The sequence below is a fragment of the Scomber japonicus genome, chromosome 1 (genome assembly GCF_027409825.1).
Source record: "Scomber japonicus isolate fScoJap1 chromosome 1, fScoJap1.pri, whole genome shotgun sequence".
Lineage (NCBI taxonomy): Eukaryota > Metazoa > Chordata > Actinopteri > Scombriformes > Scombridae > Scomber > Scomber japonicus.
The window spans coordinates 16,918,500-16,943,215 of NC_070578.1; the positions used below are offsets into that span (position 1 = coordinate 16,918,500).

General features: G+C 40.7%; 1 protein-coding gene across 1 annotated transcript; it reads right to left on the minus strand.

Annotated features, from left to right (window-relative positions):
* Positions 1-662: 662 nt before the first annotated feature.
* On the minus strand, positions 663-23,227 carry ahctf1 (AT hook containing transcription factor 1). Its single transcript, XM_053323775.1, has 40 exons — positions 23,081-23,227; positions 20,375-20,501; positions 19,407-19,557; positions 19,136-19,238; positions 18,621-18,801; positions 17,731-17,938; positions 17,230-17,346; positions 16,971-17,055; positions 16,677-16,827; positions 16,292-16,424; positions 15,184-15,365; positions 14,883-14,944; positions 14,613-14,741; positions 14,338-14,428; positions 14,110-14,199; positions 13,553-13,693; positions 13,238-13,342; positions 12,782-12,878; positions 12,429-12,552; positions 12,248-12,304; positions 11,943-12,089; positions 11,599-11,789; positions 11,245-11,389; positions 10,740-10,871; positions 10,372-10,519; positions 9,973-10,123; positions 9,782-9,889; positions 9,203-9,347; positions 8,801-9,016; positions 7,646-8,624; positions 7,276-7,455; positions 6,931-7,036; positions 6,673-6,794; positions 6,274-6,575; positions 4,211-6,013; positions 3,663-3,918; positions 2,765-2,941; positions 2,596-2,684; positions 2,232-2,317; positions 663-1,953 (listed from the first exon to the last, which is right to left on the minus strand). Exons 2-40 carry the CDS (start codon positions 20,493-20,495, stop codon positions 1,755-1,757), a joined length of 8,010 nt encoding a protein of 2,669 aa, XP_053179750.1. The 5' UTR covers positions 20,496-20,501; positions 23,081-23,227; the 3' UTR covers positions 663-1,754.
* Between the last annotated feature and the right edge of the window lie 1,489 nt (positions 23,228-24,716).

A 24,716-nucleotide genomic window follows, 5' to 3' on the forward strand; every position in this document is an offset into this window, starting at 1 on the left:
ACCTGGTAGGAAACATCTGTTTTAATGAAAACATGAAAATAAACATCCAGTTTTCTTGCTAAAATATGAATGTGACTGAATATGAAAATTGAGTCTGAATTAAAAGAAAGTGATGTGTAGTGACAATGCTGCACACTAAGGAATAGTAAATATTAACTAGGAGCATGTCAAGTGAATAGTTATTTGAATTGCCGTTAACAAATCTAAAATCTATATACTTTTAATCTAGTTTTTCCCCTGGTCCTCTGAAGTGGAGTGGTGGAGATAAAAACTGGTTTCAGTTTCACCTCGTCTCACGCTATGAATTATACAGCAGGGACAGACGCAGCGTGAGGAAACAGGAGAGTTACACAGGGTCAAATGAAAAAAGCACTGTTATATGTTTACAGCTACATTTCTGTAAACATTTCAGTGCAATTCCCTTTAGTCAAACCTCATTTTAATAGCTATATTTTTGATATTCCCATGACCTGATCTGACATTTCTCAAAGGTGACGTGGCGACTTCTCAAATTGGACACTGAAGACACTGGACAGACGTCTGATATCTGAGGCACTAACAGAATAAGGTCTCAGGTATTTGTGAAGGATATTTAGAGGCTTATAACTCTTTTCAGAGGTCAACTGAACACCAGACAGAAAAAAAACAGACTTTGTATTGCAGTTGGTTCATTCAGCCCACACTTTAAAAAAAACATACAGTTAAAATGCATCAAATTGAATTGAGACAATCACTGCACACCAGAAGTAGAGAAGTATTCAAGCTTTACCATATTTATCAAAGAGCAGTCATCAAAAATAAGACATTCTACATACATTCATCAGAAAATAGCCTATGTTTCAGATGGTGGTTGCCATAAACTTAATTAAACAAGCCTATTAACACATCCCAAAACAAGTGTAACAACTCCAAACTGCAGTGCAAGTCTTTAAAAAAAAATCCTTTTACAATATACAACATTCCCATGACATACAAAAACAGTCCAAATCTGTTGGCAATAGTGTACAAGTCTGTGACTCTTTCATAGAATACCCCCTCCCTCCCCCCAATCAATTTAAATTTTAAGACTATGGCATAGGCAATCTGATTAGATGATCAAATGCATTTGAGACACTTACAACTTGAAAATGAACATAATTCTTTAGGATTTATTTATTAACTTTATTTGGAACATAGCAAAAGACTATATACAAATGTAGTAGAAATGTTTCATCTCCACTGTGTTGGATGCTTTTCTTCTTAAATAGAAAAAACAGCAGGCCTCAAATCTTAAAACAACAACAAAATAAAATAAAAGAATGTAAATAAAGCCTCTTTTCCAGAGGCAAGTTTAGATCAGTCTGATTTTATTAATGGGAGCTTCTAAAACCCCATATCGATTGCTTTCCCTTGTGCCATTCTGCGGATTAATCAGATTATTACGAGCATCGCAAAACGTCCAACACAAAATGGCCACAGATACAGTATCAAGTGATGTCAAGTTTATACAAGCAGGACATGTAAACTCCAAAAATATATAGTCCTCTCTCACACTGCTTCCTCCAGTGTGTTTTGTCCACCAAAAATATTTTCACGCCTACTTTGATTTGTATTTTATTGTCCTGGAGGAACGCCAACGTACAAAGACAACTGCAGCACTGTGAGGCTTTTGAGTTCTGAGTTTACGTGTTTATTTGACAGCTCCTGACTGAGGTGGTTCAGATCTTCATGTGGCTGTCTGAGGTTCACTGGTTTTAAACCACCGAACAGCCTCCTTAAAGTTTCTTCCTCCGGGTGACGGGTTTGGTGTAAACGGTGTCCATTACGCGTTTTCGTCGAAGGTTAACGCTTGAAGTTGGGGCCTCTACTTCCTTAGTCCTCCTCTGTACTCTGGGGAGCGGATCAGCTGGGCTAGGCAGAGGCGAGATCAGGTCCACCTCTGCCAACAGAGCCGGCTCCAAAATAGTTTTGGATCTGAAGATGGATAAATTGAGTATGGAAAGAAAATAAATAGACAAAAAAAAGCGTGAGCATGGAGTGCTTTTAGCCAAACAAACAGAACAATTAAGAGTGTATATTGCCACTAAGACAGATAGTTGTCATACATGTATTTTTGAAAATACTAAAAGCTTTAATCTCAAAAACTATGAAGCCACGTTTAAAACATTACAATAAAATTAAATGTTAAAATGGGTTGGAGAGTTATCAAAAAACAGTCTTGGAAATATTTTTATTAGGGAAAAAAGACTTACTTGGCTGTTCGTTTGCCAGTTTTTCTGGTTTTAGAAACACTTGCTGCTTTCTCCACTTCTACATCTTCTTCTGAAGCAAGTTCATCCTTGAAAAAAAAAAGAGAAAGATAATGTCAAAAAAAAAAGCAAATCATCTTCAAAAGACTTTTCTCCCCACCCTCTATTTATGCCTTTAAAGATAAAACAATTCCACCAACCAAAGCAGTGAACAGCTGGATAACAAAATATTTGCAAAAAATGGCATTGTAAACACATTTGTAATAAGTCATGTTACTTTTCATTTTTGAGGGAGAATCAAAACATTATCTTGTTTGTGTGAACTCAACACTGAACGCATTGGATGGTCCAAGTTAAAAACACTGACCTGAGGATTAACAGAGGCAGCTCTTCTTCTGTTTCGAGTAACAGGCGCTGAAAGCCGTTCACTCGGGCCGGGAGACTGTACTTTAGAAGCTGACACACATACACAACACAGCATTAAAACCATTGTGGATAAAGGGATGGAGGGATGGATGAATGGATAACAAGCTCACCTCTTGTTCTTCTTCGTGAGGGGGAGTAGATAAATGAGTGCTCGCCTTGTCCACTCTCATCTTCTTCAGGTTCTGGGACCAGGCTGTCATTCACAGGAGGCAGCGAGTCGACCTGCTCCACTGATGACTTTTTACTCCTCTTGCTGGATCTAACCATCTTTCTGACGACAACTCCTCCTGTAAATGTAAAACAGTTTACATTTTTATATCCATACACTAAAAATGTTTAAAATGTTTAATATTCTAATAAAAAAAAACTATGTAAAACAATGGCTCAACCATCAGGCAATACTTAGTTGCCAAGCAACCAGCGGACACTGCAGGAAGTTGCTATTCCCAAAAATAGTCGTAGCACAGCAAACTGTCATTTTTACACTGTGGTTTTGTACAGTTTTTCGTTACCTTTGAAAATGCTAGCAGTTTCACCTGTTTCTAGTCTTTATGCTAAGCTAAGCTAAACAGATGCTGTCTGTAGCTTCATAGCTTCAAAATATGAGTGTTATTAATAGATTATAAACTGGTGTTTACTCTTAAACTCTGCTGGTATGGGCTTGTAGAATGACACTGTAATATTGAAGGCCTTAGAACATTTGTCTTGGGTGTTTCCCTGCTGCTCTGTTTTAAGTCAGTAGTACATACATGATAAAGGTTGACTACATGTACCTGTATCATTCGCACATAACATTCATATCATTCGGTACATTTGGAGCTTCCCAGTATTTATTCATTCCTCTACAGATCCAACTCAGGGACTCTGAGACGAACAGGCTGAAAGCAGCAAATACACTACACCAATTTTGTCCTAGACTGTCTCAGTGGCACCTGTTCCGTGACCACCGTGCCAATGCAGCCTCTTTGTGAAACTCTATTTTGTATCTTGAAGTAGCCTCATATATACCTTCTTGCTTCTCTTCCTCGTCCTGGAGTCTCTTGATAAGGGCGTCTGCAACAGGGGTTTCAGAATCCACCTCCAATGGTGAATCCAGTAAGGGAAGGTCTTCCTCTGGGTGGTCCCAGAGTTTGCTTCTAGTTGGTCGGTGGGAGTTGGTGTGACCAGCAATGCTGTTAAGTTTGGGCTCGAGCACATCTCCAGTCGCTTTCATGTTCTCCTTTTTCCTTGCACTCTGAGGAAGTGATACAGGAACCAGTTTCACCTGTGATTTTTAAATGTTATGAATGAACAACAATGGATGGATGGATGGATGGATCCTATTTATCGACATGTAAAATGAAATAATGTATAATGGCGATGTATGATAATCATGGGTGACACTGAATATGAAACAAGGTCAAAGCTAATGCAAAGTTATGTCTTTGACATTATTAACTTGATGGTTCAACGCCAAACGAAAATAACTAATCAGATTACGGTGAACAGACAATGTGGCTTTCAGTTTAATTAAGTAACAACTTGCAAACAAAAAAATAACTTTCTTGAATTCTTACCTGTGGATAAACATCCAGGGAGATACGGTTGGACTGACGAGTTGTCCTGCCGGGGCTGGAAATGTGCTGTTTCTTGCTCTCTTCCTCCTCCTGAAGTGCAGGCTCTGGTGGTTCTATCTTAATTTTTCTGGTGCTGCGTTTGACAGGTGAAGGGAAGACCTCCTCGTCCTGTTCCATCTCCTCTTTCACAATCGCTAATGGTGTTTGAGTCACCTCGCTGCTGCTCAATATTCTTCTGCTAGACCTCCTCGGAGTGTTTTCCTGAGTGGTTCTGCGTTTGACTGGGGTGGGAGTCTTGGAGCTTGTTCGCCGAGAAACCTTGGTATCTGTGACCTCATCTTCTTGTTCCTCCACTTCAATTTTAGCTTCTGTGGCTGCAGGCACCTCCTCACTACCTCTCTGAGTCCTTTGACTGCTTGTCCTTGGAGCGGCTCTCTGTGAAGCGCGTCGTCTGCCTGGCGAAGTGGCCATGGAGGTACTTGCAACTGCAGTATCGTTGTCCATGGCCTCCACCTGCTCGGCCTCATCTGTAGGAGGCTCCAGCTGAGCTCTGCGGGTACTTCTTCGAGTTGGGCTGGGTTGGACTTTTGTTTCTTTTTTCTGTCGACCACTTCTGCGACTAGGAGAGGCAGGGACCACTGAGCTCGTTTCTGCCTCCTCTACATTCCCATCCTCCTCTGACACCTCTGTCTCCTCTGGAAGGGGAGAAATAAAGGTAACAGTCCTCCTCCCTCTTGTGGTCCTCCTGGTAGGGGTAGAAGGAGCTTTCTTCTTCCTTTGAGAGGTGGGGGTCTCTGGCACAGGCTGTTCCTCTGGCTGCTGCACAGGTTTCTCCTCTTCAACATCTTCATCTTTTCTCCTTCTTCCCTTTGTTCTACTTCTAGATTCAGGCTCTTTCTCTTCTTCCTTGTTATCTTCCTCGGTGTCTGCTGAGGATCCGTAGTCCTGCTGCTGCTCCTCCACAGAGGTCGCTGTCTCTGCACTGTGGGCAACTTCTTCCATCTCAACAAGCCCATTCTCTTCTGGCTCTTTCTGGTCTTCGGCAGGTGTTGGTTTGTCCTCCTCCTCTTCTACTTTCTCCTCTACAACATCATCTTTCATTTCCACAGGATCTTCGCTATCCTTGCCATCTGCAACTGGTGGGAGTTCCTCCACTGGAGTTGGATCAGAGACTGACAGAGTTGCAGATTCTGGATCTTCAGCCAACTCTAACCCAGCATCCATCTGCTCTTCAGCATCTTCCACCTTCTGGTTTGTCTCGGTGTGTTCAGTCTGTAGGTCGGTTTGGAGTTCTGAGTTTGTTGGACTATCAAGCTCAATTCCATCCAAGGTGTCAATTTCTTTCCTGATGTCTTCTTCCAATGCTTCTCCAGACAACGGAGAATCCTGATCATCTGTGCCCAAAAGAATAACCTCTGGGTTGGCCACAAGTTCGTCAGTAGCCTCCACTATTGGAGAGTGGGTTGGAGCGTTGGTGGATTGGAGATCAGTCTTGATAGACAACATGTCCTCCTCTTTATCCCCAGCCTCATCCATATCTAGCATGAGAGAGAAGTCGCTATGAGCGTCACACCTCGGGTCCTCGGGCCCAACGGTTTCCTGAAGCTCAGGAAGACAGAGCTGAGCACTATCCACTAGGTCATGTTGTCCCTCCACAAGCTCCAGGGGTACCAGGAGAGTGGTGGAGGGTTTGAGTTGCATGTAGGTCGACCCCTGACCTTCATCCTCATCAGCCTCCATTTCTCCTCCATCTGCTCCAAGTCTCACCATCACCACCTCACCCTCCATTTCCTCTTCTACCATCTGTTAGGGAGCAAACACGAGAAGTTTATTTATTTTACTCTTTTACACACCACAGTCAGAATATGGTGAGTTAGAAATGTATATCATTTTTGATTCAACAGAAACGTGGTGATATTAAGGAATTTACAAGCTCATTAGGCAGGCATCTTACTCTCTACTATGCAGGCTACATAAATATTTAGGGTACTCAGCACATTGTACAAAGCAGAATATACCAAATATACTAATTTACATATTTGGACCATATTAACAATGATTACCTTCATTTCTGCTCCAGGTGCAATCAGAGAAAACTCTGCAGCCTCCTGTTCTGACAGCGTTGGCAAGAAGTGGGCGTGTTCTTGGGGTACGAAGACTGAACTGGGCTGGAGGGGTGGAAGCCTCCCATTACCCTGGACCTCCTCAATGATCTCCACCTCGCTACCAGAGTCCTCCTCTTCCTCCTCACCATCCTCTTCAACTTCAGACTCCTCCTCCTCATCATCATCGTCGTCATCATCATCATCTTCCTCATCAGAGGCAGGGCTGGAGAGTTCTTCACTATCGTTTACACTCACAACAGCTAGGGAAAAAGGCAGAAAATGCAAATGTATGAGGAAATGTTTATGAGTCAAACAGCAAATGTTACACCAGTATTAATGTAAACATGTCTTCCTCACAGTGGGAGTCTGTGCCGGTTGGCTCTGAGGAGGTCACAGAGGCAGTAGATTTCTGGCTGGTGAACACTGGGGGAACTTCGGCAGCGACTTGCTCATCCACTTCATCTTCGATTCGGGAGTCACTGGAGGAAAGCAGAGTGACACTTACGTTTTCACCGGTTTCAAGCTTTTTCAACAAAGAAAAAAGTGATTGAAGATTTTTATTATCAAAAATTAAACTTCAAAGATATGAATTAAATTAAATTAAAATGTGTATACCTGTTTAAGAATGTCTGGGTCTGTGATGAGTTGTGGATTCCTGAGCGGGTGAGAGGAGGAGACAGATCACCGCCAAACAGATGTTGTTGCACGAAATCTGTCAGATCTGAAACAACAAACACAAAACAATCATGTCAATTCGTTGGTGTGTAACATGGATCTGGGCGTTAAAGCCCCACCCCCTTTACCAAAAGTACTTTTGATTATACAGGAGAATGCAAAGGTTTGTTTATCAATCAATCAATCAAGTCGGTAGGGCTGGGTAATATTAGGTTTTATTCTGTACTGACAGATATGTTGAATCACTACAGTCTCATTTTAACTGAGGTATTTGAAGTTAAGGACCTGTTGATTGCTCCAGTTCCTCTAACAGGTCATTTGTGGGTTCAGTGGATCCAGATGGTTTCAGGTGCTCAATCAAGTCTGTGGAGTCGGTGGCCTCTGACTGGATGTCCTGCCCCTCCTCAGTATTAGCAGGCTGATCCTCAGATTCTGCTCCAACGCTCTCAGTGACCTGGTTACAACCTAGTGGCATAAGAGGATACATCAAGCAATGTTTATGACAAGTGTGACAAAAACCATGAACATTTTCAACTGCTTCTATTTTAGAAAATGTAAATATTGAAACATGTCTTCATGCGTTTTTGTACTGTGACGTATTCAGCTGCAGTAAGTTGTAATAGAACCAACAGAGCAAATCCTGAAAATGAATTACCTTGATCATTACTGGATTTCTCTTCTTGGTCAAGAATTGCAGCATCTTCTTGTTTGCCACTTGACTCAAAATCCTGTTCATCCTCTGTTTTAGACTGAACTTCAAGCTCCATTTTAGACTGAACTTCTTCCTCCGTTTTAGACTGAACTTCTTCCTCTGTTTTAGACTGAACTTCTTCCTCTGCTTTAGACTGAACTTCTTCCTCTGCTTTAGACTGAACTTCTTCCTCTGTTTTAGACTGAACTTCCTCCTCTGCTTCAGACTGAACTTCTTCCTCTGCTTTAGACTGAACTTCTTCCTCCTCCGTTTTAGACTGAACTTCTTCCTCCGTTTTAGACTGAACTTCTTCCTCCGTTTTAGACTGAACTTCTTCCTCCGTTTTAGACTGAACTTCTTCTTCCGTTTTAGACTGAACTTCGTCTTCGTTTATATCCTCTGGTTCAAGACTGACCTCCATCACGTCCTCAAAAGTTTCATTTTCCTTCAGCTCCTGACCTTCCATCTGTAAATCTTCTGATGTCATGAGAGGAGTTTGCTCAGTGGTTTGCTCTGGTTCCTCTTGTTCTGTTGGAGTTTTGAAGTTCACTATCACTACTTTGTCTTCCTTTTCTGTTGCTGTATGCCCCTCTTGTCCTTCCTGTTGTTCTGAGAGAGGTGCATCATAGTATTCAAGAGTGTCGTCTGCTGACTGGACAGACATCTCGCTGGTGTTAAAGCTTATTCTAATACGTGCTTGTGAGGCATCTGATGGTCTAGTCTCTTCAGCTACTTCATGGATGGAGGATGACTCACTCTCAGAGCATCTCAGCTCTGGTGAGGGAATTCCACCCTCAGGTGGCAAAAACTTTACACGAGGTTGTTCAGCTTCCTCATCTCCATCTTCTTCCTCCTCAGCAGGCTGTAAGGACCAGGTCTTGTGTGTAGCCTTAGACAGCGTGGAGCCTCTGGTCAGCAAGCTAATCTCATTGTCTGCTGCCATCTACAGAGGAAAATTGTTGCACATGAGTTTGGAAGATACATTTGATAATGAAAAGAAAATCTTACCAAACAAAGAGGAAGAATGTCTCCTCTTGTCTTATCTTGCCCAACACATGGACAAGAGGAGCCAGGGATCCAATCCACAATTTGTGGATGACCTACAGTGCTTGGTCTTACCCCGTTGGTCCAGCAGATGTCTTTTACTGGTTCAGGAGATGCTTCCTCTTCAATAAATGTGATCCTGCTCTCTTTGCTGCGGAGCGGAGGGGTGATAGAGCGCCCTGGAGATGCAGACGGGGTGCCGACAGGTGTGGGCCTTAGGCTGCTGCGCAGGATAGACGGCGGGTTGTAGGCTGAAAACACAGGGCCAGAAGCAGCCAAGGCTCGAGCTCGCTGAGAGGACAAACACATGAAAAGTAGGTGAGAAAATACCAAATTGCTCAAAGAACATGCTCATATTCAAGAAAATAAACTAGATATAACCAATGAAAATATTCATTGGTTATATCTAGTCCGAAAAATATTTACTTTTTCAATTACTTCAAATGCTTTAAAGTAATTCCACATTTGTCTCCTTACCTTCACAACCTGTGGTGTCTGCAGCAGACTAAGTTCAGGGGCCTTGCTGTTGCTTTTTGGAGAAACCCAAGAGCTGGGGGCTCTGGGAGGGCTGAGAATAGGCCGAGGGGTCAGACAGGAGGGATGAACCACCGAGTCTATCAGCCTAGGTCACATTGAATAGAAATAAGTAATGCAAAGCAACCATGAAAAGATTTTATTACACACCTCTAAAAAACATTTTGTTTGGTTTTACAATTTCAAGATCGAATTTCTTTTATCTTTTGAATTATCTTTTGATCTGGTGATAGTAAATAATGAAATTGTTGGAGCGCCGTGGTAGCTGAAGGGTTACAGCAGATGCTACATAACAGCAACATCCCTAGATTGACTCCATCTGGAGATTTTAGTTGTGTGTCATAACCCTCTCTCTCAACCTTGTTTCCTGTGTACTATCAGCTGTCAAATCAAGGGCAAAAATGCCACAAAACATATCTTAAAAACTGAAAAAAAAAACAAGACAAAGAATGAAAATATTGACATTGTAAAGTATGTACAACGTGCTTCACTTGGGGTATGATGTAGCTCTTCTGCGAGTACCTTGACTTTCGTTTGGAGGACATGGTGATTGGAGTTCCCAGGAACGGATCAGGAGGGGCCTGCGAAGAAGTCCTAGGACTTGGGCTCAAAATTTCAGCTGCCCTGGAGCTGACAGAAATTGAAAAAGGTTTGTAAAGCATAAAATATATCTAAACAATAAAAATAATGCAAGTTTGGAATTTAATGCTCACCTCTTGGCAGGGGAGGACTGTGGTGTGGCTCCTTTTCCTAACCATACCTCTTCAATCTTGGTCAGAACATTGTTGAAGAAGCCAGCCCTGGACATCACCTTCTCACTGGTGGAGCGCTTGGTGATGGTTGACAGTGGCTGCGGCCGAGACACTGGACCACGGACCAGTGCAGAAATGTGTTATATTTACAAAATATTATGTTTTTAAACTGTTTAGATTAAATCAAACTAAAATAAAACTGTCTTATACAGAGACCTACCCTTTTGGTACCACCAACTTTTAAAAACTGGCACTTTAGGGAGTTAATATCCAAGAATCCCATGTTAAAACCTTCCTTTAAATCATTCATTCAGTCATCCAGCTATCCCACGCCCCCCACCTTATCTAAGCCCTCCTTACCTTCTTTGTGGATGGTGAAGGGATGCTGGTAGGGTTTGGCCCTCTCCATTGCCAGTTTCCTCTGGACTCTGGGCAAAACTTTGCCATACTGATCCAATATAGAGTTCCTGGTGTTGCTTCTTTCTTTAAGTTTTGGGTCTCGCTCATTCTAAGTACCAAGAAGGAAGAGATAAAAATCTGTCAAAGCATGTATAACAAAACAATTTCATTCATGAGACATGGGTTTACATTTTTTACACCTTTTTTCTGAATACTTTCACAAGCATTATAAACATCACGTGTCAGAAAAATGATGTGATTATCAGTTTGATGTGTGCTAGTGTATGTGTGTGTGTGTGTGTGTGTATGCGTGCCCATGTCAAACATACCACTAGGTTTATCTTGAGGCTGTGGTTGAGTTGGAGGGCAGGTATATAGTTGGCCTGCTGAAGGTAATGGACCATCAGTAGTTCTCTGTTCTGGAGACCCCCTGTACCCTGAAGAAACTTCTCCAAACATTCCTGAAACACATCCAAGGATCAAGAGTTTCACACACCGCTTGATGGAGGGCTTTATCTGTGTCTATCTTTATTCTACACATCAGAAGTTTGGAAGGCACGTGGCAGCTTGTTTCCCAAACCAGACCTGTGCAGGAAGATATTTTTTCCTCTTGTATAGTTTTAAGTGCTGCACAATAAGAGAGACAACTTCAAACAGTTGTAAGTATATATGATCATCTTCCAACACAGGAAAGAACTGCTGTGTACTCTTAAAGGGTCTTCAAAGTATGCTTGCTCTTAAAAACCAGCTGAATACAAATCATAAAGCAATGAAGTAATTAGACAAAAATCACTGCCTATCAATCTAAGATGCATTCACTCATGCCTCTCCTACCTGTTCAGTGAGGCCCAGGGGCAGTTTGAGCAGCTCCTTGATGAGGCCCAGCTCCTGGCAGCTCTCATACAAGAAGCCCATTAGTTCGCTCATGTTGAGATGATTCGAGTGCTGCCGAAGTAAGGACCACGCCTCAATGAGACACCTGGAAGAGAGGTACACTGGCTGATTATCGAAGGTAAACTGAGACTTGTGATAGAGGCACAAAACGACCGTCAGGTTATTTTTCCAGAAGAAAAATCCTTTGTTGCATAACACCAAAATTGTTCGACTGAGCCTACAATTATATTTAAACTAACTGTTAGTGCTCACACACAGAGGGTGTAGTGCACCGTCTTCTCCCTTCGCTCTTACCTGTTGTGTAGCAGTACCGAGAGACAGAGTTTTGCCTGGGAGGTGGAGGATATTGGGGGCTTTGTTACATGGAAGTATCGTAGTGCCACCGAGTGTTGACCCTGGCACATCAGGGCTTGCAAGACACGCTCGTGCTGCCACTCAAAATGACACTGAGATGCGGCAGGATGCAGAAGTCGCTCGAAGGAACTCTGATCCAGAAAAAGGGGAATTAAAGAGGAATTAGTATTATTGTTTATACTGTAAAGCTTGTTTTCCTGGCACATCCTCTGCGTATCAAAATTTTAATATCAAAGGAAAATAAAAAAATGCCTTCTGTCAAATGTGTAAATAAATACAGGAACCTGGTGGTCACGATGGTCCAGCAGCCAGAGGCCTTGCACTAGTTTGACCAGTCCAATAGGGATCGCAAACGCTGTGGGGAAAGACTCAACTGATGCTCCCTCCTTATTAGGGAAGGAGTACATGACATCCAGCAGCAGGTAAATCACCTAAAGACAACGAGTCAAGGCTCATACATGCAGTAATTTCAATATAGTTTATAGCAGGGACAGTTTAGGAACTTCTATTGTGATAAGAACATTTACAACCATGGTTGTTGAATACTAGATTGTAAAATTGGCTGATAGTAATTTTAGTTGAAGGATACAATTGCATGTTTTACTGCTTCGTCGATGCTGTCCAGTAGATAAATATCCAGCAAGGCCTGTGAATCAAAGATTTTATCATCAATATCCAATACTTAGTTGTAAAGTTGTAAATTCAGATGTGTCTGACCACGGGATGGTACAAAATACATGAAGTTGAAACCAATCTGTTTTAATGCTTACATGCAATGTAGGTGGTGGGTATTGCCCTGTCCCACCTTCATCCCTTTTCCACAGGTTGGTCAAGTGTTCACCACACTGGCCAACCAAACCATCAATCATCAGACAGTCTGCACACCACTTGTTCCTGAGAAGACAACAGCAGAGTACAGGCATTAGATCATCCTAATCCAATTTTACCTTTTTTTAACCCATGGGTTACATAAAAGACTAACAACTTGTTTGGGGTCTACTGGTTATATGGTGCATTTACAAAAAGTACAATAAAAGAAGAAAAAGAGTGACCATGTGTCACTTTGTTTCTGAGGACATTTGTTAAGCTGCAGCCAATTTAGAATCTATGTATAACTACTCACTTAGCCAGCCTGGTGAGCTCCTCTCTGCGAATAGTATAATAGCTGCTGATGACTGAGTGGGTGTAAAAAGGCCTGGAGATCTGGAGAGCGTCATCGTCTGATGGAGAGAGTAATTGCAAGCATAAAGACAGTGAAAACAAATACAAAAAAACCACCTCTTGACAAATTGTATACTTGAAGGATAGCTTCTCAATTTTCAGATGCATGTGATGTATTTAAACCTTTAAATACATTTTTTGTACAGGAGGAGGACTGTGGATTGTTGTCCCCATCACTTATGTTGAATGGCCAGTATGAACAGTAGGAATGATTTCAGCAAGAAAAACCTGTTTCAATGTTCATTTGGGCTTCTGACTTGAAAAATCGTGAACCTGTCCTCATAAGAATTACTAACTCTATTAACAAACTCAGACCAGTCAAGACAAAGATTGTGTTTTTGTGCCACCAACACTTTACCTGATCCCTCAGGCAGCAGGCCTGTGCGACAGAACCAGAGGACGACTTCAGCATACTTGGAAATTAGACTGGACACCATGTTCTTGTTAATCAGACCCAAGAGGCCTAAACAACAAAGATTAAAACCAGAGATAATCAATAACTACAAACGGCTCAAAACAACAACACAACTGGCAAGTTAATTGAAAGGTCATTACAACATCAGTAGGTAACATCAGAAGTGTCACAGTTAATATAAATGTGAATTAAACACTGGATTTGTTTCCTTACAGTGAAACGCAACAGTTGTTCATGTGATCGTATATATGTAAACACCTTTTTGGGTGAGCTCCTGAGCTTCACTGAGCAGACAGTGGAAGATCGTACTGAGGTTACCCAGCAGTCTCTGGCTGTGCTGTAGCAGCTGCATGGTCTGAGGGTCTGTGAAGTTGGATGAGCTGTCAAACAGTGGTGCACCTAGAGAGCAAACACACGCAGAGACACAAACAGATGTACAACGTAAATATATACACTGAAAAACAAAACATTAGTAAAGAAATTGGGTGATTTCCAGGAGAACTGTATATCAGTTATGTCATAAATAAATTTAGAGATTGTCAAAGGGACAAGGCAAATATTTTCTTTCTTGCTAAAGTTAGCTAACACTGACGGTTAGTTGTCATCAGCCTGACAGGTTATGTATATCTTGCAAACAGGTCTTTTGTAAAAGGTTATGAAAACATGTCTGATCTTATCTATTCAAAACAGGTATGCATGTGCAGCCCAAGTAGTCACAAGATCTCACAGCATATTCAAACTTTTGACATGTCTAAAACAATCTTTTATAAAATTCAGAAACAACAACAACAACAACAACAACAACAAAACCATACAGATGCCATCCAGTTCCTCCTTGGTCTGGACTACTTTGTTCCAAGCCCAATCCAGGATGTAACGTAGGTTCAGTGCAGAGCCCGGTTGTTCTGTTGACGAAGGACAAAATTACAAACTTTACAGTTGACTGCAGGGTTTTAAAGTCAGTGTTGATATGTCTTGTAGCAATCTTGGGTCATATGAGTTTGAGAAACAATTTGACAATTATTCTGCTAACAACTTCTCACCCTCTGCAGTCCACTGCTTGATACAGCCAGTAATAAGTCCCAAAGAGCTGGTCTCTACAGCTGTGGATAAGATGGCATCCAGCTGCTCCTCCTGAAGGCAGACAACAAGATGCATGCACAAATTACTATCAACACTACAAAGAACAAATTCAGTATTAATGTGAACTGAAAAAGGGACAAAAGCATCAAAGACTGGGGTTGGTATGAGCACGCCACTTTGCCGGTGTGTGTGTGTATATATATATGTCTGTGTGTGTGTGTGTGTGTGTGGCTACCTGAGAGAGGCTGGAGGCCTGGGTGTCAGCCAGGCGAGATGAGAGTAGGCCGGACATGAGGCAGCGTGAGTAGCTAGTGGAGATGATGTCACTGGAACAAGGAGCAGCTTTCTTCAAAAAGCTCAGGGTCTGGTTTTAATGACAATCAATTACAATTAAAAGAAGCATACTTTTCATTCAAATCAACTTTAATTTGAATATTGTGTAGCATCTGGGATAAATAAAGCTCAAACAAATTGGTGTGACACAAAAATCTATCAAGAAACTTGCCTCTTTCTGATAACCAGAGCAGGTTAAGTGCACAATTCCAGAGTTAAGCAAGCAGGTAGAATCTATAACATGAAAGTAACAAAAAATCATTAAACTTATGTTTCAGTTATACAAGTATTTCAACTATAAACCACAGCATGACTGAACAAGCACATTCCTGTGAAATACAAAAAGACAGACCAGAAAACAAATTGACAAAATCTGAGAACTCATTTAAAATGACTTTTTTTTTTTTTTAAATCACTCATATTTCTACAGTGAGAAAATTCTCTTTGATGGAATATACAGTATTAACACCTACCAAAGTTGTATGTGGTAGAGTTAAAGTATTGTTCTGGTGGGGGGCAGGTTAAGGGCATGCCCCTGCTCAGGCTGCGCTCATGCACAACCACATCCAGCAGGATGTGAGGAGACACCATCTGCACTACTGGGTCCAGAGACCAAACTGCCAGGTAGGGACAATTGTGCAGAGACTCCCCCGTTCTGACAAAAACACACAAGTGCAAGTGAAATGCAGTGTCACAGCAAATCAAGCAAACATTACAATAACAGGACACAATGGACAGTTAAGTACCTGCATTACTGCTGTTTTATCAAACCACCAATAAGGATCAGACAAACAGCATGAACACTGTTTGCTATATATATATATATATATATATATATATATATATATATATATATATAGCTCCTGTTTTGTGCTTAGAAGTTAGAGTTAATTTTTATAATTACTTTTCAGATTAAACTTTTTCTTTTGAAATATACAAGCCTGCTAACCCTGGAGGATTTTTTTGAGTACCACTGTAACAATCTTGACACATCTGATACATATCACTACTGTTTGCACAATGAATTACTCCACATCATTTGCATACATACACATAACAGTCGATAACTTATATACATGCTGTAGTAAAACAGACAATGAAATTGAGTAAAGGCAGGGAGAATGAATCTGGCGCTATGATTAGTCAAACTCCTCTTCTTCTTCTTTTTCTGTCTTTGGCAGGCTTGACACTGCTGCGTCCTGCTGTCAGACTTGAGTACTGCAGGTGCAGAATTGAACACTCAGGTGTCACCAGCTTTTTGCGTTGTTCAGAGTGACAAATTTTACCAGCGTACTTTGATGTCAAAATGCGTTAGCAGGTCTGAATATATTATCAGTTTGTCTATCAGTTATGGAAAGGGTAGAGCGATTTAAATAGTTTGCTTGTTTTTTTTACATCAATGTCCTTTTCCCATTAATACATATTATTCTGAACTGAAGATCAGTGTGGTCACAAAAACCAAATATTTTGACTAAAATAGACTAAAATGACTAAAATGACTATTTAGACTAAAATGTATGAGAATCAGGAACCCAAGAAGCTGCAAACTGTAAGCAGATCCAAAATCAATTTCTACTGTACCTTAACGAGTCCGGCATTTGTGCGTGGTACCAGCGGTTAATGTCAAAAACTCCGACAAAGGTGGACAAGGTGCCTTGACCGTAGGCCTTGACTTGCCAACTGAAAATAGACACACTGGTGTCTGGAGATGAAACTGAAAATGAGAAGAGGTATATGTGATTATCAAACAGAAGGCAAGTAGATAAATAAAAAGACAAAGCAGGAGGAGACATTTTAATAGGAACACACAATGGTGTAGACATTTTCTGATTCCACTTCTTTAGTGTGACAACACTGTTAAAGTCAAAAGCATGAAGGATACAAGTTTGATTTACCAAGATGCTTCACAAATTAGTTTCCTACATACTCCTATTTACAAAGGCTGTCGCAGAATAAACAGACTAACCTTCATTCAAGCTGTCATCCCTGTCAGGATGGGGTCGGAACTTCTCGATGGTCTGGCAACTGAGCAGGCGGGTGTTGGTGGTCTGAGCCCTGAGAGGAAAAGCTGTACCACTTAACTCCTGACTGTAACGCTCCTCACAGTACTCCAGACCCTGAGTGACAGAAAGGCAAAGAACGAGAAAGGGAAATTCATAACAGGTTAGCAGGGAGTAACACTAGACTAGCACTGAAAAGGATTTACTAATTTAAGTAGATAGAAAGAACATATTGTTGTAATCTTGTATGAACTACAGACCTCATAGAGGATCTTCCCAGAAGCTAGACACTTTCGTTCACTGAAGGCCAGCTGAAGTAGGCGGAGGCTGACCATATCACCCTCACTATGTGGGAGGGAGAGGAAGATGGGAAAAATAAGAACTTGGAAAAAACAAAAACACAAGCTTTGCATGGATGAAGTACTTGGCGGTCCACATAACTGAAATGTGGGGAATCTTATGCTTATATTGGACAAAAAAACAAAAACAGAGTACAACTGAATAACATGCAAGACTTACAGGTCCTGAGAAGACTGGACAGCCCAGAGGTAGCAGCAGTTCCTGGGGTCATTTTCTGGCTCCTGAAAGGTGAAGGCATGCACAGGCACCCTGCCACCATCTAACTGGGAGTGGTATCTACACATGAACAATCAAACACACACACTGTGGTTACAAAACACTTGCATGTACCTATCACTGATATGGTCAAATTAAATTGTATCATGGCTTCATGGCTGCAGTGAAAAGAAGCATAGAATGTTGCAATAGCTACATATGGTTCTTGAAACTAAGTCCATTCTTGCACCACATGTCACTACAGTGAACAGTGCAAGATTTTTTTTTTTTATTTTTTTTTTTCAGGATACATTTATTTTTTATTTTTTATAAAGCTATGTACCAAACAGGAACAGCACATTGAGGCCTTATAAAGGCTATTCAGGATTGACACCTACACATCTTCCTTGTACATCTCCCCAACTTTCACAAAATATAGATGTCAGGAGAAAGACAATGACTCACTCTTTTTTTAGAGACTTCATGTTCCACAACTGCAAGTATCCATCAGAAAATCCCACAGCCAGCTGGTTGGTCCTGGAGATGTACTGCAGAGCTGTAGCTCCAACTCCACTGGGCCCATTTAGCTGGAGGCAAAGATGTCTGCCCTGTCGGTTACTGACTTCTCTAAGCCTGGGGATCTCTCCTGGAGATTTGGTCACTACCTGCAGGTCTGGAGGGTAAAAAAAGAACAGATCTCAGTTTAAAAAGAGAAGCAAGAGGCAAAAGGCAAAACAGAGATTAAGATGAGCACTTTGCTCAATGGCTCACTGACATTTAGAGAATGAGAGACAAGAAAGGATAAAAAAAAATAAAAACAACTTTGTTTTCTCAGAGTCACATTTCATTTAGCCTGGGGACATTTCATTGAGCCTGTGAGGCTTCATTGTCATCTCTAAGCCTGAAAAAGCCAGGGATGTAAGGACTTCAGAAAAAACAAAAGGAGATTACAAACATAGTTGCTATTATCACAAACACTACATGACACCAGATTAATCCCTTTGTGAAAGGAGGTATCGAATTGGGTGCCGGTATCCAGTAAAAAAGGTCTAGCAGTTCTGAAGTAACTGTATAAATCAGGGTTAAAAAATATATATTTGTAGATGTGTCTTAGCTTTCCATGGACATCAAAATGCCTGAAACCCCAAGAATCAGCAGCACATGGAGAATTAAAAATGAACTGGTTTCTGTTTTTAACCATGCTTTTTCCTCTCAAATGCATGGCATAAGAGAAGACCATTGATCCTCTTGCAGAGAGGATAAAAAGTACTGTTTTATGAGGGACAGAAGATAATCAAAGAGAACAAATATGCAGACATATATTCACCCATTATCTCTATATTAAAGTGTCTCACCTGAAGCCTCTAGCTCGCTTTGGCTGCAGGACAGGTCATCGAGACAAAGGTCCACTAGCAGGACGTGACCAAGATCAGTTACGATGGCAGCAATGCCAAAGAACCAACGCAGACTCTGGTGGAGGTGCTGGGTGGAGGCGCTTGCTCCGCCATAACTCACTAACGGCTCAATGGCGGTAATCTAGATTACACAAAATGTTGAAGAAAGGAAGGACAGGAAGACAATGTTCATGTTTGAGTATACAAAAGTTGGTTAAATATTGGCTTTTCTTTTCCAAAGTCCTCAGATCAGTGATCAGGGTTTAATCAAAATTTTAAAATGTGAATCTGAAATATTTTTTACCACATCAGTTTATAATACACTTCTGTAAATCACTTCTGTAAATTTTTCTATACATATTCAGATTGAATATTCTTGCTTATTATTTCTATAACTTATCTACTGAATAATTATCTTGATGTAATAGACCATCTCTAGCAGTGAAAGGTATGGGAGACCCTGATGTGTAACTCACCCTGCCTGGTATAACCACAGCTTTGACCACCCTCGACAGTCCCAAGTCATACAGACACAGCACACTGCCCTCTGATTCCTCCAAACCAACCAGCAATCCAGTCCTAGTAACACAAAACAATCATGGAGTTAACATTTGATTTTTTTCATCATTTTATGTTACAAAATATGTGAACATCTGTGACAGTTCACAAGTTTGTACAGTAGCTGATACTTAAATGATGCCATTAAAAGAATCCACAGATGAAGAGAAAGTGAAACAAAGCCCTGACCGTTTGAGCCAGCTGAAATCTCTTGCAGCAAGGACACCAGGTAGGTGTTCCCCTCCACCACTGAAGCAGTATGCAGACAGCCGCTCTCCTGTCACTGCACTGACAACCTCCAGCTGGGGGCCACAGGCCAGCCAAGCTAGCCCACCGCGACCTTCGCACACAGACAAGGAGACGAAAGGTTTCAGAGTTATGAATCATACAAACCATGAATCAACAAGGGACCTGCAGCCACTTGTGCTCACTGCTGCTAAGCTGAAACTTGGCCTTGTGATATTGCAGGTGAAGGTTTAAGCATCATTAAATTAAAATGTTTATTTTTTGAAGTTATTTAACATTTTGTGTTGCTGCAGGGACTTGTATGGTTACATTTTGATTTCTGACACCAGCATTTTCTAGCGAGTAATTTACACATTAATAAAGATTCGGCCAGCTAAGACATTCCTTAAGTTTTAACTGTGCAACATGATTTAGAAAATCATTAGTCTGAAACTAGGTAAGACTTTGTAAGAACATATTAAGCACTTTCCTTGCATAATCAGTAATTTATTTACAAAAAGCTGATTCAAATCAGGTCTTTCCAATGCTACCAACAAAAGGTATTCACAAGGTGAATTCCTTGACATACCCATGAACTCAGAAATGTCAAACATAATTTATGTTTGCTGTTAAATGGTAACAAATTATTAATCACAAATATTAAACTAAGACAAACAGAACTGATGGTCAGTATATTTTTAACAATGTATTTGGAATTTGCTTTAATGTGTTTGTGTGTTTTTTTTTTTTAAAGAATCAAAAAATGAGTCTAGTCTCTACCTGGTTGTTAGAAATGATTCAATTTGCATACTTTATCATGATGTAGATGGTGGCAATATTTTTTAAACCTTTCATTTTGTCTTTGCAACTAAAGACCCAGGGAAGAAAACATTTATTAATAGAAATCATTGTATGAGTAAAAATAAGCTCACCAGTAGAGAACCTCCCATGGAGCACAGAGTCCAAAGTGATCTCATCCTCTCCCAGCGCATCTACAGTCACTAATGGGAACGGCAGCAGGCTGCTGGTGACTTGGGCAGTCAGATCATGCATTGTTCACTGTATGAACAACAAAAAAAAGACATATGTTAGAAACAGCAGGCGGTTTACTTACCCTTCACCAAATCACCCACTGAAAATACTGAAAAATTATTACTTAAGTTGTGTAGTCAAAAATATCATATTTCCTTCTAGGAAAATCACCACGCCCCAAATTACTTACTGACTAGTGACAGTTAAATGACAACCTGTGAAACACCCCTTTCTGAAGCCCCTCCTACTCAATAAATCCACTTCAGGCTTTATCTGCTCGACTGGGCTTCACAGTACAAAAGAGGTCTTTCTTTCAAAGGACAGTTGCACCCCCAGTTGTCAGGAAGCGTGCTGTCAGCGAACCTGCTGACATCTGGGGCTGCTTTCTAATCAGCAAAAACACATGACATTACTGTTACACATCTGTTTGCAGTACGAGAATGAGATCTGATGACATTTAAGTATGAAACGACCACTCTTAAAGTATTCAAATCATTTGTCAGATAATCCCCCGAAGCGGCCATTTTTATTGTAACTCCAGAGTCAGACTAAGTGCCAATAACTATTAATTTACAGGACTAGGAGAGCAATGCTGCTGTAACTGAAGCAGCCACAGACCTTCAGTCAGACTTATACAAATCCAGGCTTAAAAGTTAACATATGCACTGCTAATGCCATCAGGACCCCAAGATTTTGGGATTACTTTCCCTAAAATAAGTATAATCAGAAAATATTTTAAAAACTGCAAATAGATGTTCTTGTTTGAGATGTCTTTAACCCTATCAACGGCATTATCCTGTAATTAACCTGTGTTTATTTCTATTTACTACTCCTGTTATGTTATCATTATTGACCCAAGTCAGTAAATGCATGCTTTACATTTCCATTTTTTAAAAATCTGTTTATCATCAGAGTGCAAGCATACAAAAAATGTGTCTTGGCGATTGCTTACACAAACAGCAACACAGAAGAATAAAAATATGACAAGAGCAAGGTAATAATAATAATAATAATAATAATAATAATAATAATAATATATAAAAGTGACCAGTGCAGGGATTAAAAGGTTTTTATGGATTAAGTGTTTTTCCTAAAAGAAGAAGTTCAAAGGTTCCCTGACACTAGTTATGGCACGCATGTTAAAAGAAGATAATATTATCTCCTGCAAGTATGGTAAACACACAGTGGTGGTTTTTCAAGGCCAGCTCAGTCTGAATAGAAATGTGCCTGTCAGCTTCACAGTCCGCAAATTGGACACAACACTGCCCTCTGTGACCACAGTGGAAAACACAGCGGATTCAAGTGAACTCCCGCGCAACAAGTCTGTCACTGCGCAGCCACATGTCATCACATGGAGAGTGAACGTATACACATAATTATAACAATTACTATCCAAATCAGGCCAATCTAAGCACTTAAAAACGTCGTATCAACATTACAGGTTGTTGACAAGTTAAGCCAAAGATGTCAAAACTGCCAATGAGCTGATTAATAACACATCTAGCTTCACTTAACACTCACGTGTGTCAAATATGAGCAGCGTTTGTGTATGTGGCAACCTATAAAATGTGTAACTCACACCTTGTTACACCCTTGAACAAACTCCAGATGTAACCGTTCAGATAATATTGAGACGTTGTATACATTTGACTGTCAGATAACTGGCTAATGTTAGCTCGTTCGTTAGCTTACATTAGCTACACCGGCTACAGTTGTTAGCGTAGCTAGGCATAATGTAAACAATCAAATGGAAGCTTTCTTGGTACAATGTAATGTACAGTGCTGTTCGTCGAGCTACACAGAAATGAAAGACTACAAATATGCCGGTGTTATTTAGAGTCGTGTACACTTTCCTCCCTTAGATTACTGGCTACCCAGTTAGCTTACAAGGTCACGCAGGATTAGCTCAAATGTATCCAAGTTCATAGTTTAAAAGTTACAGATAGCTAACCTCGCTGTGTCCATAGCTGAGCACAGGGAGATAACAAGCACGCCTGTCCTTATCACATTTGTGCCGCAACAGCATCAAGTGCAGCGGTAGTTGCCATTTTAAACTCAACATAATGTTAGTTTAATGATCCGGAGAATAACTGGTTAATATTACAGCCAGGGTGGCTAACTTAGCTGTCTGCAACTTTAACGCTAACGTTTAGCGATGGTTGGCGTCAACATTAGCAAAGCAGTGTGTCCGTTACTTTTCTCCCCGTGACCCACTTCAGGGCTGACAACCAGGAGTAGCTTTTCACTTGTGTTGCTGCCTTGTTGTCTTTACTTGAGTCGGGGGGGTTAGTTAGCTGGATAAAGGCATATTGGTGGTCAAGCTTTAGCTCTGGATGGAGCAGAATAAACGGACTGCAGCGCTAACGTTAGAGTGGTAGCATGTTGGCGTTAGCCGCTCCTAACATCACGGTAGAGTTGGCTCTGATGCTGGCGACGACTCGAGGCTCTGCGTGGAGACTAACAAAAGTGTACCTACTTTAAATCTACTTGGTGATTTAGCCAGCATTGTCGAGTATAATGAGTTAGCTCTGTTTTCTCTGTGGCAGCTAAACTACGCTGGAAAACGTGATGCAATGTGCCGCTAGCTACTGCCGACGTTAACGTACCTGTCCGAGGATGTTGACGGCTTAATCTGAGCCACGAATGTTTTGTTTTCCTTGATGAATATCTCGACTCCTTCTTTCCTCTGTCATAATCCGCTGCTTTGTAATGTACAATTCACACGTACAGCTCTCCAAACGCTTCCTCCAGACTTCAAGCTTCAGCTACGCAAAGCGCCATTTCCATGGCTGTAGACTAAAGTGCTCCATGCGCTTCTTCTTCGTCGGTAGGGTTTTGGCAGACTCCATGCAGCGGTGGCGCGCTGTCGCCCTCCTCGGTTTGGGAATTTGAACGCTTAAATTATCCTGCAAGAACACTCCCACGTGTGAAGAGGTGACATGCAGATTTCTTTTCCTTTTGATTCACAGAAATATTTTCCCCAGTAATGTTATGGGTATCTCCACTACTCAGACCCAAAGGTCCCGAAACAATTATATTATTTATTGTGCAAGTTCATATTTTGTGCGCTGAAAATTATATTAATATATAATTATTTTATTTTAATATTTATTCTCTCTCTCCATGTATATATATATATACACACACACATACACATTATTTTTGTATCAAACATTGTTCATGGTCATAGAAAACGGTGTCCTACTCACATAATGTCGAAAAAACTTTTGCTTTGCTTGAGCACATAAACATGAGCACTGTGTTTACCAAACTTAAAAGTTGAATGGAAAATTGGCATTTGAAAATGGCAAAAACTGCTGTCATAGTTCCTTGTGCTTTACATATTTGAATTATGTACTTGCTTTCTGCTTGCTGTAACATCGCATTTTGGATGTGGATCAACCGTCTATGATGTGGATTGTGTGCATTACACGGGACAGGTGGAGTCTGTTTTCTCTTAAATTGCTTATACATTGTATCATGTGTTTCTGATGGCTGCTGATCATACAGATGTTATTTTATGATTGTAAGGGCATTTGATGCAAGACAAATGTTTTTGTAAATTAAGAAAGAAGTTTTACCTTATGTCATCTCATGTTTCAGCCTTTCTGAGAAATAAATGAAAGAAACCCTGAATGCAAAGAATGCACTGGAGGCTAATTGGCCATTGTTTTTTCTCCTTAACAATTATATCATAAATACTTGTCGAATAAGAGTCAAGGTCAAGTTTAATGTCATTATAAAAAACAGCGATACACCATGAAATGTGATGGTGGCCCCGGACGTGCCAACTGTCAGGTCAAGACTATATACACAAACATCATGGCAACAACGTAGCTGTTTGACAATTGTCATGATATATTGTATATCGTGAACGTCAATAGTGAACACATACGTAAGAGGCAAACTGACAGTTTCATACACTTGAATTGAACTGAATGGGAAATATAATAAAATAAAAATATGTAATAGAAACAGGAAGTTGTGCATGTTTCAAAACTTCCTCAAGAGCACTTGAAGTTATGACCACAATGGGCCAAAAAACTAATTTTTTGGCTAATGAAAACTTTGGGGGATCTATACGAGGTAGATCAGAGGAGTGATGCTTCTTTGTAATCCTTTATGGAGTTATTGTTTTGAGCAATCTCACACCATGACAGAGGAAGCTGCCTGGAAATCCAGTGCAATGTCAGCAGATTTAGCCTCAGATAATTTCTGAAGATTACATTTGTACACACAAGC

What these genes read in the sequence shown, in the direction of transcription:
- ahctf1 (XM_053323775.1), bottom strand. Translation starts at nt 20,495, where the DNA reads ATGCATGATCTGACTGCCCAAGTCACCAGCAGCCTGCTGCCGTTCCCA. An exon ending in CAAGCAGTGGACTGCAGAGG is followed by an intron (nt 14,200 to 14,337) that starts GTGAGAAGTTGT and finishes CTTCGTCAACAG; the next exon opens with AACAACCGGGCTCTGCACTG. An exon ending in CCCTGGGCCTCACTGAACAG is followed by an intron (nt 10,872 to 11,244) that starts GTAGGAGAGGCA and finishes GATGTGTTTCAG; the next exon opens with GAATGTTTGGAGAAGTTTCT.